Source organism: Dromiciops gliroides, chromosome 3, assembly GCF_019393635.1.
Source record: "Dromiciops gliroides isolate mDroGli1 chromosome 3, mDroGli1.pri, whole genome shotgun sequence".
NCBI classification, from domain to species: Eukaryota; Metazoa; Chordata; class Mammalia; order Microbiotheria; family Microbiotheriidae; genus Dromiciops; species Dromiciops gliroides.
Genome location: NC_057863.1, coordinates 503,221,958 through 503,236,947, shown reverse-complemented (window position 1 = coordinate 503,236,947; position 14,990 = coordinate 503,221,958). Strand labels below are relative to the sequence as shown.

General features: G+C 41.6%; 1 protein-coding gene across 3 annotated transcripts in view; it reads right to left on the bottom strand.

Annotated features, from left to right (window-relative positions):
• Positions 1–14,990, bottom strand: part of KIRREL3 (kirre like nephrin family adhesion molecule 3) — a 781,754-nt gene that overhangs the window by 192,809 nt on the left and 573,955 nt on the right. For all 3 annotated transcript variants that reach the window (XM_043996444.1, XM_043996445.1, XM_043996443.1), the window contains exon 3: positions 10,277–10,354. In XM_043996444.1, the coding sequence (XP_043852379.1) occupies positions 10,277–10,354 (78 nt within the window). The remainder of the gene's footprint in view (positions 1–10,276; positions 10,355–14,990) is intronic.

The window sequence follows — 14,990 nt, the reverse complement described above, 5'->3', positions numbered from 1 at the left end:
TTTAATCTACTCTGGTATCTGCTTCTGTTTTCTGGGGTGAATTCATCCCATTCGTATTATTCAATATCAATGAATGTAACCTAAAATAATTTTAGCTCTTTTGATTGCTACATCAAACTGCTGGACCACAATGGGATTACAGCCCACTGAAATCTCTAGGGCTTTTTACACATGGTGGTTGTTTAGTTGTTTTAGTCATGTCTGCCTCTTTGTGACTTCTTTTGGGATTTTCTTGGAAAAGATGCTGGGGTGTTTTGCCATTTCCTTCTCCAGCTCATTTGACAGATGAGGAAACTGAGACAAACATGGTTAAGTGACTTTCCCAGGGTCACACAGCTAGTATGGGTCTGAGCTGGATTTGAACTCCTGTCATCTTGTTAGCTTCAGCTCTGACTTGATTATTGACCCTTTTAGGGGACTCCTACCAATTTTTGTAGGGAACTAGCTCAGTCTGTTCTGAGATAGAAAAATAGAAGTTACCTGGACCCACCAGGAATAGCAACTAGAGGAAAGGGACTGGAAAAGGGAACAAGGAAAGAGCAATTGGAAACCTCCATTACACCAAGGAAGGAGAATGGAAATGGTAGATCTGTCATTCCTGGATGCTGTGTGAATTAAATAACGATCATAAAGTGCCCTGGAAATTGTAGTCCCACCATAAATAATAAACAGGAGCGTAATACAAATAACCCACTATGCAGCCCCAGAGGAGGAAAACACATCAGCAAGAAAAATGAAATAAGAAAAATGCACCGAAAAGGCCCCAGCTAACAAAATGGCAGTATTAGCCAACATCCCGGGGGCTCAGAAAGGGAGTGAGGAATGGTCTGGAGAAAATGATTGCAGGCCCTTGGCCATAAGTCAGGATTTTGGTGGCTGCTACAGTCAGTATGGGACAAATACCACAGAGGAGCCAGGCACATTCCCACTATATCACGATGCTAGGCCCAGTTCCCAATCTGGCAGCATTCCCTTTCCCTGGAAAAGTACAGATGGCTCCTTAGGCCACTGGGCAAAGGCTGCTCTGGCATCCTCTAGGGTAGTCCCACCCTGAGTACAGCTGACTACAGAGCTGAATCATGAATCTCTGTAGACTTTGTGGCTCTTGTATTATTAGCTTCAAAGGTTTAGGAAACATGATCAAGCTACTAGGGCCACTGAGCATGTAATTCCCTAGGCTTTCTTTCTAGTTCAGCACAGCCCTACATTTGGTGATCTCAAAGCACTTCAGGACAGAAGGGGAAAGCAGGAAAGTTTTTTTAGACAGTTGAATTTTAGAGCTGGAAAGAAATTTAGAAACCATTTAATTCAGCCCTTTCACCATGCGGATGGAGAAACCGAGGCCCAGAGAGGTGAAGTGATTTGCCCAAAGTAACATAGTGAGTTGGTGACAGAAGTGGGACCAAGTAGAGTCCAACTGACTTGTCTTCTAATTCAGCATTCCCTCCATAGCATGTTGTTCATGGTTTGGCTCCACTGTTCACCCAACATTCCACAGGGCAAGGGTAAGAGAAAAGGGAGTACATTTCTATTTTAATGGATGGGGAAACTGACAAACAGAAAGGTAAAATCACCCAGCTTATGTCACATGGTATTTATGGGCTGCTGAGGACTCTTGGGTCCTGATAGTTCCAGAACATTTTGTTAAAAGTCTTTATAACCAACTGCCTGTCACCATGAAATCATGCCCAAGTTCCCTCCAAACTGGTCCAAAGGGGGTGACAACTTCCTATATTGTAGGTTTATCACAAGTGGTTGTTGAAAGTTTGTTGAATCTATTTCCAGGGCGCCCGTAGACACTTGGCCTTGACTTGGGAGACTGGTTTAGGGGGCTACCCTTAGCTTATGAGTGTTTTTAAGCCTACAAAATTCTTTCAGCGGGGTGGAGGCGTGGTTTAATGAAGTGTTCTTTCTGGCCATCTTCCTAAGATGCATTACTTGCTCATTTAACTGACATACTAGCCCTGTTAGCTCCCTTCCTCCTACTGAGGGGGTGGAGAGAGGCACCCTAGCCAGTCAGCTCGGTCTGAAACAGCTCCTTCAGATAAAGAACAAAGTGCTCACATCCATAGCCGCCTAGGAGATGCTGCTCCTAATCACTTGCAATTGTTTCTTCTCTGGAAGATGAAAGTGACAAGGCTGGAGGGCATATCGACTTTCCCAGCACAGTGCTGAGAAGAGGAGAGCACCAAGCTGAATGCTCCTGCTACTTGAGAAGTGAAGAGGCAATGGTGGCATTTCACCCCTCTCTGCCTTGCAGAAAGTGGGGAAGGGCACCCCCTGCAACCTGGAATCTCTGAGAGCCTTAATGGAGGTTAGATTGCTCACTCTCATTCCATTTCCTGGCTGTCCAGGCAGCAGAGCTGAAAACATGATGCCTTAGGTGCCCAGGCACCCTCCTTATAGCCTGTCCTTCCTGGGCAGGGCTATGATCCAAATCTAGCTCGACTTGTTTCCTCCATTAAGACTTGTGGGAGCACCTAGGTAGTACAGTGGATAACGTACCGGCCCTGGATTCAGGAGGACCTGAGTTCAAATCTGGCCTCAGACACTTAACACTTACTAGCTGTGTGACCCTGGGCAAGTCACTTAACCCTCATTGCCCCGCAAAAAAAAAAAAAGGGAAAATTGTTGGGGTGGGGGAGGGGAAATCTTTCAAATAACATCTCATAGAGAACTGTCTCTTAGGTCTATGAGTAAAAACAGCCTATATTAAAATTGTACTATAAAGTTTACTGAGCACTTTACATATTTCAATACTTACATACCGCACCTGCACTGTCTAACCTTCTAATTCCTCAGTATTCTTAAATCTCATGACCTATTCCTTCACCTCACATATAGATAGGTATGGTCACATGCTAGATTTTATCTCATACATTTTACTTCCTTAATGAAAAAACTCTGGTATTCCCCTATCTGGCCACAGCCTCCTATCATTCCATCTCTCCTTATGCCTCACTGCTCCCAGATCTTTCTTCTCATCAATTGCTCCAATCCCTACATCCCACAGTACTTCCAGACCATTACACCTGCCCTAACTTCAATTTCTTCCTTCTCCAGTCTCCACAAAGTAGGTAACCATTTCAACTCTACAATATCTTCTGCTCTCTAATGTCTTACCTCTACATCCTATAGCCACTTATCTCTTGCCAAATCTGAGCCCTGGATTCCCATTATCTGTCTCTTCTGCTCCTATTCATGAGCTACTGAATATTATTGGAGGAAGTCTCACAACTGTGCTAATTGGGTAAATGACAAAGTCAAATTATCCAACCTCAACCGGGTCCTCCTGCAGCATGGTAGTCCCTTTATTCCTTCCTAATTTATTCCTTATCTCCCTACAGAAGTGATTCTAAACCTTCTCTTCTCTTCTTAAGCCCGCCATAACAACACCCCCTTTCTCCTCTCTCAGCTGAGAATCTTGCTTCTTACTTTACTGAGAAAATAAAGTCTATTTTATGTGACTTCTCTTCTTCTGTTCTCATCTTAAAACTCCTTAACAACATTTTCACTCTCTCCTCTTTTCTTCTAGTCTCTGATAAAGAAAGGGACTGTCCTCCTTTCCAAGGCCAATCCCTTTGTGTAAATGCTTAATATCCTCCTATTTTCCCAGAGATTGTACCCTCAACCACCTCCTCCACAATCATCAACCTCTTTATTGTCTTCTTCTTTGCTTTCTTCAAATATGCTCAAACCTACTCTATCCTTATAAAAACCTTTGCTAGATACTACCACCCTCTCAAGTATTGTCCTCTATTGTCTCCTCTCTGTATCATTCAAACTCATTGAAAAAGCTCTCTATACCTTAACTACTCTGATTAAGTCAATGATTCAAGACAATTCCAAAGGACTCATGATGAAAAATACTATCCACTTCCAGAGAGAAAGAGAGAAAGATCTGATGAACTGAGAATACAAATTCAAGTTATCTTTTACAATTTTCTATTTTTCTTTTTTTTTGTTTTTGTTTTTACAACATGGCTAATATGTAAATGTGTTTTGCTTGACTTTCCATGTATAATTTATATAATATTGCTCGCCTTCCCAAGGGGTGGAGGAGGAAGGGCAAAAGGGGGAGGGAGAGAAATTAAAATTCAATTAAATTAATGTTAATTTTTTACATGTGATTGGAAATATTTAATGAAATAAATAAAATATTTTTGAAAACCTCTTTGTACTGCTCATTGCCTTCATTTCTTCTCCTCTCATTAATTTCTTAATCCTTTGCAATTTAGCTTCCTATTTCATCACTCAAAAGAAATTAGAAAGTTAGGGCAGCTAGGTGATGTAGTGGATAGAATGTCAGGCCTGGAGACAGTAAGACTCAACTTTCTATGTTCAAACCTGGTCTTAGATACTTACTAGCTATGTGACTCTGGATAAATCACTTAAACCTTTTGCTTTCTGCAAACCACTCTAGTATTTTTTCCAAGAAAAGCCCAAATGGCACCAAAGAGTTGGACGTGAACACAACAAACTCCAAAGTTACCAATGATTTTTAAATCTCTAAATATCTTTTCTCAGTTATCCTTTTCAACCTATCAGCTTCATTTGATGCTGTTTACCATCTTCTCTCGTATGCTCTTTCCTTTCCTGGTGTGTGTGTGTGTGTGTGTGTGTGTGTGATCTCATGTGTCTAAACACTTCTATGCAGATGAAAAACAAGTATTCATATTTTTTCTATATAAAAATCTATATATAAATAGTCAGTCTTGGGGCAGCTAGATGGCACAGTGGATAGAGCACCAGCCCTGGAGTCAGGAGTACCTGAGTTCAAATATGGCCTCAGACACTTAATACTTACTAGCTGTGTGACCCTGGGCAAGTCACTTAACCCCAATTGCCTCACTGAAAAAAAAGAGTCAGTCTCTTCCCTGAGCTTCAGCTCCATTATCAACGATTACCTATTAAACATTACAAATTGAATTTCTTGGATACATCTCAAATTCAATATATCCAAAACTGAACTCATTATTTTTGCACCTAATTCCTCTTATCTTCTAAACTATTGACTCTTCTATTGATGACATTATCATGCTTCCAATAGTCCAGCAATTGCAAGTAAACTCATATTCTTGACTCCCAGGATGGTGTGCTTGAATCAAAGAAGGTCCTGTGCTCTATGGGTGAAGCGTAATTGCAGAAGTTCAAAAGAAACATGAGTTGCTCAAATTTAGAGACATCTCCACTCCAAATGTTCATGTGGATTGTTTGTGCCCAACCTGTGGTAGATTCTTCCATGATCTCATTGGTCTGATAAGCCATAGTCAGACACACTTCAACTCCAACATGGTAATGTCATTTTGGCTCTCTTCAAGAATGAAGGACAGAGGAGCAGCTAGGTGGTGCAGTGGATAAAGCACTGGCCCTCGATTCAGGAAGACCTGAGTTAAAATCTGGCCTCAGGCACTTGAGACTTACTAGCTGTGTGACCCTGGGCAAGTGACCCTCATTGCCCAGCCAAAAAAAAGGACAGCAACTGATTAACCAACTCTCCCTGACTTCACATGTACAATTAGTTGCCAAATCTTGTCATTTCTACCTCCATAATACCTCTCACATCTGGCCTTTTCTCTAGGATATTGGAAGGATGATGGTGGTGACTTCAACAGAAACAGTGAAGTTTGGAAGAGGAGTGAGCAGAGGAGCAGGGTTCACCTGTTGCCTGGGTCAGGAAGGGAGAATGTTTAGGCATAAGGAAAACCTGACCTACAACTCCCTTTTCTACTTTCATCATGGATCATTGCCTTTACTCCTAGCCTTTCCCACTTACTGAACAATCTGTATCTCAACTGTTTATGTACAGATTTTGCACTCTGGTTTGCAATATTGACATTAGTATGGGAGGAAGCCAGAAACATGAAGCGAAATAAGGTCTATGGAATTAGTCAACACACAAGGAATCCCCTTCTAATAGGTCTTATTTAAGGTAGTGTGATTTAAAGGGCCTGGATGCACCTTGGACAAACATGATCACTGTTTTCTAGATTCCTATTTAGCCTCAGCTTCCTCCTCTCTTGCTTTCATTTTGTTCCCTGCTCAATCTTTCTTGTCTTACTTCACTTCCTCCCCACTTCTTCTCTGCTCATATCTCTGTTCTAAGCCTGATTCCCTTTAGATGTGTTGGAGCTAAAAACTAAGGAATGAAAATACATACATACACAGAGACATACTGAGTGCCAACCCACCGTCAACCCCTATTCCTATAAAGTCTGTAGATCCAATGGAGAAGCTATTAAATGCTCCCTGATAGAGCAAACCTTCCACTGACTATCACATGCCTCCTTAAACGATCTTTGAATAGCATTTTCTTTTTTATTGCTTTGTGTAGTTTAACAGCTCCAATTGCGATTACCCCAGCTTATGATAAACCTTGGATCTATAAAGCTCCCATTCATTCATTATTTCCCTCTTGCTCCTTCTCAAGTTATTATTATTATTTTTTGATGTGAGCAGGGGAGGGGAGAGATGAAAAGATATCAAATTATCAGGGAAACAAATGAAACCAAAGACAGGTTTTCCCCTGTGACAGAGCCCCCATTAGATATGGTTAAGCCAAACAAATAAGCTTTAGTGTAGCACAAGTGGGTCTTTTATATTTATTCTAAATTGGAAACAAAATTATCACCACCTTATCTCTAATGGAAGCTGCAGCTAATTGTTCTTATATCTCACTAATTTCAGAGTTGGGAGAAAAATAATTATTTTTATTATTTTCTAATTGTTCAGCTATACAAAGGTATTGTATTGTATACAATAGATAGAGCAAATGCTTTTTGTTCCTTTTTGATGTATGTCATGGCTATGATACCACTCAATTATTAATATGCAGGAGGTATAATTATTCTGGGTACTAGTATGAGATAATTATGAACTATAAAAACAACTTTCTCATGCCTGAAGATGCCTTTTCTTATCTGCAGACATAGTAGGGCAGCTAGGTGGCAAAATGGATACTGAGCTTAGAATCAGGAAGATTCATCTTCATGAATTCAAATCTTACCTCAGATACATATTAGCTGTGTGATCCTGGGCAAGTCACTTAACCCTGTTTGCTTTAGTTCCTCATCTATCAAATGAGCTGGAGAAGGAAATGGCACACCAGTCTAGTAACTTTGCCAAGAAAACCCTCAAAAGGGGTCATGAAGAGTTGGACACAAATAAAAAACAATTGAACAACAACAAAAAGACATAATTGAATATGGACTTAGGCATTTCAGAAAGAAGGGGAAAATGTTTGAAAATTGAACTTGAGAGAATGGTAGAAAAATGGAATAGGACAGGGAGTTGCTGAGGATGCTCTCTCATCACTGACTCTCTCTCTATCTGGGAGCTGCATCTCTGTAGTCTCTTGGGCTATCTCCTGATTAAAATCTGCTCTCATCCAGCCCCTTGGTTGCTAACTTAAATCTCAACACCACCTTACAAGGGTTCTCTGATTTCTGCACACAGTTCTCTCTCTCTCTCTCTCTCTCTCTCTCTCTCTCACACACACACACACACACACACACACACACACACACACACACTTTTGAGATCACCTGAAACTTTGATATTCTCTGATTCTGTGTGATATATGTATGTGGAGAGATCTTTGAACCTTTGCTACTATGGATGTCTCAAATGTCTTACCCCATGATCTTCACTTACTCTATGCTGATGTAGAGTTGAGCACACATAAAGAGTGGTGGGGAAAGTACAAAGAAAACCATCTACTTTGTGTACCTGTTGGAAGTGTGCTATTCTGTCCTAATTGACTCCAGGGGGAGACCCTAGACATGGGGTAGTCAGGAATCCTCTAGAACTATTCTTGGTGGATGTAGCAATAGGATGAGGTAACTTCGGAAAGAGCATTGAGTTTGAAGTTGGAAATCTGTGTCCCAATCCTGCCTATACTACTAATTGACTTCTATGACCTCACTTTCCTTGTCTTTAAAAGTGTGGGACAGTACCAGACTATCTTTTGGTCCCTTAGAGCTCTAAGTCCCAATATTCTATATACCACACAAAGAGGGAACAGAAAAAAAAGGGAGATGGTTCACTTTTTTAAAATCAGGTTTATAGTCTAATTTCTCTGGGGACTGGATATATGGATTAGTGCCCACCTATTATAATATAAGAGCTCAGGGTTCAAATCCCAGTGCTGCTCATGACATCTGAATCTTTTCACTTGTCTGTGCTTAGCTGTACCTGGTCCAAAGTGTGTAAAAAGTATGATAGGCACTTTCAGTACCACGGACAGCACCACCAGGCATTTGATGTATGTTTGTAGCTGCTAACATCTGAGAGCTGCAAGGGACCCTAAACATCATCTAATGCAACCCCGTTACTTTACAGATGAGGAAACTTAAGTCCAGAGATTAAGTCATGGGGCCAAGACCACACGATTTGTGTGAAATGGTACTAGAGCCCAAGCCTCCTGACTCCCAATCCATTATATTAGCTTGCCTATTCATACTTATTCTATTTTTTTATGGCATCTCTCTCTTATCTGGTCTCTCCTTATCTTCCTTCCACACTTCTCTTTTCTACCATTCACAGGTAGTACCTAGAAGGGAGAAGTAGGTGAATGCTCACCCCTTGGTTGTGCTTCTCAATGGTTTTCACCATATGTGGAAAAGTAGGGCTCTGGTGGACACTCTGGAATTATTTCCTCTTTGCACTGGCAGGTGGAGACCAGGGAAGTAGTTGCCTCCCACTAACTAGTTGCTTCTGTTCATAATTTAGTGCATGGCAGTCACTATGATAGCAACAAGACATGAAGCTGACAAGGCACCGAGCCCAGGAAAGGGTGCAGGTGAGATGAGGGACAGTTCATAGGGCAGAGGAGAGCATCCAAGAAATTATGAAGATGGAACTAGTTATTGAGATTCAATGCTATTCAAAATTGGGGGGGGCAGAGATAGTATCATTGTGCTATTCTTTCCTTCCTTCTCCCCTTTCTTTAAACAGGTCAGAAGGAGCCTTTGGAGTACTTGGTTTGTAAGGGTGGGGGGAGCTTGCTCAGAACGAACCAAGTTAGTGGTAGGGGAAGACTTCATTTGTCTGATTTTAATGAATAAATGACATCCACAGCCATTGTTTATCCACGTTTGAATCCTAACAAACAGTCTGTGACATCTGATAGAGTAGGTTATTAGCAGTGTGGAGACAGATGGCAGAAGACTAAAGTGAGTGCTTCTTTATTGCAGTATGGCCATAAGTGAAATCATTCCTTCTGCCTCCCCCAACCACCCACACCTCATCTCACAGGACTCCCAGAGATCACTTTCCCAGCTCTCCTGTGATTCAGACCATCTGTGTAGAGAGCCCAGAACAAGGCAAAGGTGAAATGGCTGGTGGGCTTAAATTAGAAGCAGTGTGAAGGTGGTATTAGGTGAACTCTAAGGTCATCCTCAGCTCTAAAAAGACTTCTATGATTGTAACATTTGGAGTTATTGGAGAATTGAAAAAAGGACATGAGTTTATTTGTAAAGTTCTCAAGAAAAGCAAGAGCTATGTGCCTTCTTTCTCTTTTGTGTTTCCCTTAAAGTGCCCCACACTGTGCTATTCATTCAACAGTTACTCATCAGACATGGATGAATGGGGGAGAAAGTGAGGATGGATATAGAATTGGATAGGAATAGGCAATGGAAAAAAGATGATGAATTTAGAATGGCCTGAGTTCAGGGCAGATATCTGAATGGAACTAAAGGAGGAAGGATGGAGAAATAATGGTAAAGATAATAAGGAAGATGAGAAAAGACTGAACTTCAGAAATGGTAGGAAATGTAATTAAAAAAAACAGCTCACATTTCTATAAGGCTTTAAGGTTTATGAAAAAAATTTTCTTATAACAAGTCTGTTGTTTCATTTTTATAGGTGAGGAAACTAAGGATAATAGAAGGAAGTAGCTTGCCTGGGGTCACATGTGATAAACAGTAAAGTCAGGATTTGAACCTGGGTCCTCTTCTTCCAAATACAGTGCTCTTCTCAAATGACATAGTGAACATTCCATTACTTTCTTTCTATGATTCCCCAGGCTCCTTCTGTTTCTTTTTTTAAAACCATTATTATTAAGAGTAATAATAACAATCATTCATACTCATATAGTGCTTTAAGGTTTACAAAGCAATTTCCTTATGACAGCCCTGAGATAGACTAAGTATTTTACAGATGAAATGAAGGCTCAGAAAGGTTATGTAATTTGCCCATGGTCAGCCATCCATTATTTCTGGAACATAATCCTTCCCTCCCAATGCCTCCCTCAGGGGACAGTTAGGTCTTTACTGACCTTCATTCATCCTTCGGAACTTTTCCTTGGACATATACCCCAGCACCAGACAGCATCCTCTCTTCTGGAGCCCAAGTTCTGGAAGGAAGCACATGACAGAATGAGTCAAGCAGGAGTAATGTAAAACCCACATCTTTGTGAACTGAAGTGTATTTAGGGGGGACAGGGGGCCATCCTAAACCAGTGGGAGGAAGACTCCTTTTCTCAGATACTCCAGGAAGAGGTCTTCAGGGGGAATATGGCTTTTTAACAGAGACCCACTCCTATATTCTCTGAACCCCTTTCCACCCTTCCACCCTTACCACCCTTAAAGTTATGACCCAGACTGTAACTGAGTATTAACAAAGCAGAGACCACAGTCCAATCAAAAGCTATTCACATGGTGGGTTATCTCTAATGGACACAGAAGGGGAAGTCAGTAGTATTAAATCAGAGGTTAGCAGATTTTTTTGGTGGGGGGGGTGAGGGAGAAGAAGGAGATGAGCAGGGGTTTGATACTACCTTGGGGAAAAGGATATGGATTGGAGACACAAAGGAGTGAAGGTGTGTTTGGGAAAAGCTTTAAGACCTGGAGAGAATTCTGGACATCTTCACATTGTCCACAGCACATATAATTGATCATGATCACCAACATGTGTTGAAGTACTGAGGATACAAAACTGTATTAAAACATTTTCTGCCCTTGAAGGGCTCAAAATCTAGTTAGGGAGATTGAACAGAGATTTTAAAATAACCAAGCAGCACAAAGTGGCTGGTGTTAAGTATTAATTTGATGTACACTATTATGTAAGCTAGCATGTCTTTTTAAAAGTAAATAAAAACTAATATTTATGTTGGCAGGTAGGTGGTTTAGTGGATAGAGTGTAGAGTCAGGAAGACTCATTTTCCTGAGTTCAAATCTGGTCTCAGACATTTACTAGCTATGTTATCCCGGGCAAGTCACTTAACCCTGTTTTCCTCAGTTTCCTCATTTGTCAAATGAGCTGGAGAAGGAAATGGCAAACTACTCCAGTATCTCTGTCAAAGAAAATCCCAAATAGGGTCATGAAGAGTCTGAAACAAGTGAACAAAAATATTTATGTAATACTTGAAGGTTTGCAAAGCATTTTACATAGATTATTTGATTCCCACTACAACCCTGTGAAATACCATAGGTGCTACTATTATCTATCTCTATTTTACAGATGACACTGAGGGAGTTGTGTTTAGGGCACACAGCTAGTAAATGCCTGAGGCAGAATTTGAACTCAGGTCATCTTGACTCCAAGTCTATATTTTTATCCACTATGCCACATGGTTGTCTCTTGTAAAACTTCTTTATGGTGGCACCACCAACCTTGGCCTGGAACCAAGGATAGGAGATAACACTGCTTTAACCACTAGTAATCAGCTCCTGTCCTTAGGTCTGAAAGTCATAGATGACCGAAGCTACGTGACTAGCCCAAATAAACAGGTCACAGAACAAGAACATGATTATACCTTATCATACTTCTATTGCATATTACAGCATATGTTAGAGGATGCTTTCCTCACAATAACTCTGTGAGGTACACAGTACAAGTGTGATTATCTCCCTTTTACAAATGACAAAAGGGAGCCTTAGAGGTTACATTATTAAGTATGGGAGCTGAGACTTGAACCTAGACTTCCTGATGCCCAAGTCCAGTTCTCTTTGCAATAAGAAGCCATCTAATGGGGGCAGCTAGATGGTGCAGTGGATAGAGCACCGGCCCTGGATTCAGGAGGACCTGAGTTCAAATCAGGCCTCAGACACTTAATACTTACTAGCTGTGTGACCCTGCGCAAGTCACTTAACCCCAACTGCCTCACAAAAAAAAGTATCAAGAAGCCATCTAATGGCCTCACCTTTCCCCACTTTCCCAGATTTCAAGACTTCTTTCCTAAACCTCTCTGGGGTTCAAGCTGGTACCTAGACAAGACTCTTTGAGAAGAAGAAAAAAAGTCCACTGAACACTGAGCCATGGTTGCTTCTCCCTCAAGACCTGATCATGATTTGGTTTGTGTTTCAGCTCTTAAGCCATGGTCAGGGTGGGCACCTGCTGGGACTTCCTCCCCACTGGGCCCTTACTCCACCAGCAACAGGATGAAAGGGAGAGCAGGGCCCGTGACAGACAGCTAAATCAAACTCAGGGGCTCTTGCCCCAGAGAAAGGAAATGCAGGGCTTGCAGTGGCAGGATACCATGGCCGGGGGAGGTCACTAGCTTTGATCTTTTGATTCTTTAAAGGCGCTTATTGACTATCAGTAAAGAGCAGAGAAGCAGATCTAAGTGTGGCTTTTCTAAAGGCACTCACGTCTTTCTTTCTTTTTTTCCCCAGCACGTTGACGCATTTGAAGGCACAGCCAACACGCTCTCACTTCAAACAAACCTCCATCTCAGGCACCCAAATTGACGATGTTAAGTTCTCTCATCCAAGGCCTTGGCCCTTTCTTTAGGGGATCCTGTGCTGTACAGGGCCGCCTGGATCAAAGTCCCTTTGATGTTTACTTACTATATTTGTGGATTCTTTCTAACATCATCTTCAAGAGGCAAGAATCCAGACTGCCTAGAAGGGGCAAGCGGAAGTATAAGCGACACACAGAGTTTTAGTGGAACAATAGCCTCTCAACAGAGACCACAATGAGAGCCTGCACACACTGACAATGAGCATAGTTAACTATCCCATTATGATTGCATATGCATTGTTCGTCATTGGAATGATACAATTGCTGACAATGTCTATTATATTTTTCATTGGCTTTTTATGATCATCTTAAAGCACATCCCTAACGTCTCCTAATTAAAGAGAAAGAGAAAGCTCACCAGAGTGGAGGAAGGGAAGAAGAGAGTAAATGAAAGGGCAAGAGACCCCGGAATGCTTTTGAAACTTGGTGTCACTTTATACTTGAATTGCAGCAACACAGCTTTAAGGAAGAGGAGGGAGGCATTAATTCCCCAGGGAATTTGGGGGGGTCATAAGTAGAAAGTTAGAGCTTTGGATGATCTAAGAGTTCATACCTAATAGCTATGGAAATCTGTAACAGGGCTTTCTGACTCTTTGCAAGATCCTGTTCTGGGACTCTAATCTGATAGCTCATAATTTTGTCTTTGCATCCCCCATGTGTCCCCCTTTGTGTCCAACACAAAGGCACGGCTTGTTGATTGGCTACTGTCAAGTGTCTGAGGCTGGCTTTGAACTCAGGTTCTCCTGAATCCAAGGCCAGTGCTTTATCCACTACGCCACTTAGCTGCCCCCCTGACATAGTGTTTTATGGTTGACAAAGTTCATTTTCTTTGTATGGATGAGAAACCTGAGAATCAGAGAGAAGTGATTTACCCATGGTTACACAAGTAATAAGTGTTTGAGATGGGATTCAAATTCAGGTCCATCCAGGGCCATGTCCACTATACCATACTTATTGCTTATAAACATGCCAACTCACTGGGTTAGTTTAAATTCTCCAAATATTGATCACCCATTGGATGCTGATCACAGCACTGGGTTCCTACTGGAGGTGTGGCAAAGATTACATAAGGCCTGGTCCCTGTCCTCACGAAGCTGGCCATGTAGTGGTTTGACTTGGGTTCTGTTATCCACTTTGCTTCAGTTTTCCTGTCAAGGGCTGAGCATGCTAGGAAAGATGTTACAAACTATCGTCATTGTAACCAGGAGACTCGCTGACAACATCTGATTTTTGCAAATTAGCAAGAAAAGGAATTTTTAAAACCTGATTAATAAAAGAAATTGGGGATGCAGCAATTTCTCAATATATGTGGCTCATTGAATTTGACATGTGTGAGTTAGTCTTAATTATTTAGGCGGCTACATTACCGGGCTCTAATAAGCAGGCTGTGGAAAGCTGCTAAACGAGAGGGCTTTCTTCTGGAGTCTATGCTGAGAGGTTATTTTGGGTCTGTGAGATACTTGGGAGAATAAGAAGGCTGGAGGATTAGTGAAGCAAGGACATACCACCTTCCTTTGTTGTGTCTCTACATATGGAGCTAAATTGGGACCCCCAAACCAGGCATTAAAGAATTCTGTCTGTGTGATAAGAGGAAAGGTCAGAAAAATTGCCAAGAAACTGAGGATGCTAGCAGACACTGACCAAGCAGACTCACGGAATATTTGAACTTGGTGCAGGAGGAAATTTTAGTCTGTTATTTTTACTGATAAGGAAGCTGGGACCCAGAGTAACTTGCTCACAGTCACACAGCAAGTTAGTGATAGAGTTGGAACAGTTGGAACCAGAACTTGAGCCTTCTGGCTCCCAGTCTAGCCTTCTTCCTAGAAAAAAAGGGGAAAGTAAATGAGATTCACCTGGGGGAAAAAGTCAATGCAACAAGCCTTTTTTTTTTTTCATTACCTACTATGTGCCAGGAACCATGCTTAGCACTGGAAATACAAAGAAACACAAAACCCAAAAATAAACAACAGTCCCTCAAGGAACTCACAGCATAATGGGGCAGGCATCATGCAAACAACTGTGCACAAGCAAGATATAGACAGAATAAACTGGAGAAAAAAATCAGAGGAAAAAACCCAAACCACTGCTACCTGAGGCATCTGAGGAGGAAGTAGAGGGTACGAATGTGTGTGTGTGTGTGTGTGTGTGTGTGTGTGTGTGTGTGTAGTATGAGTATGTGTGTTTGGGGGTGTCACAGTGGAAGCAGGAATTTGTCTCTCTGCCTAATAGAGGCCAGCAAAGCAGACACA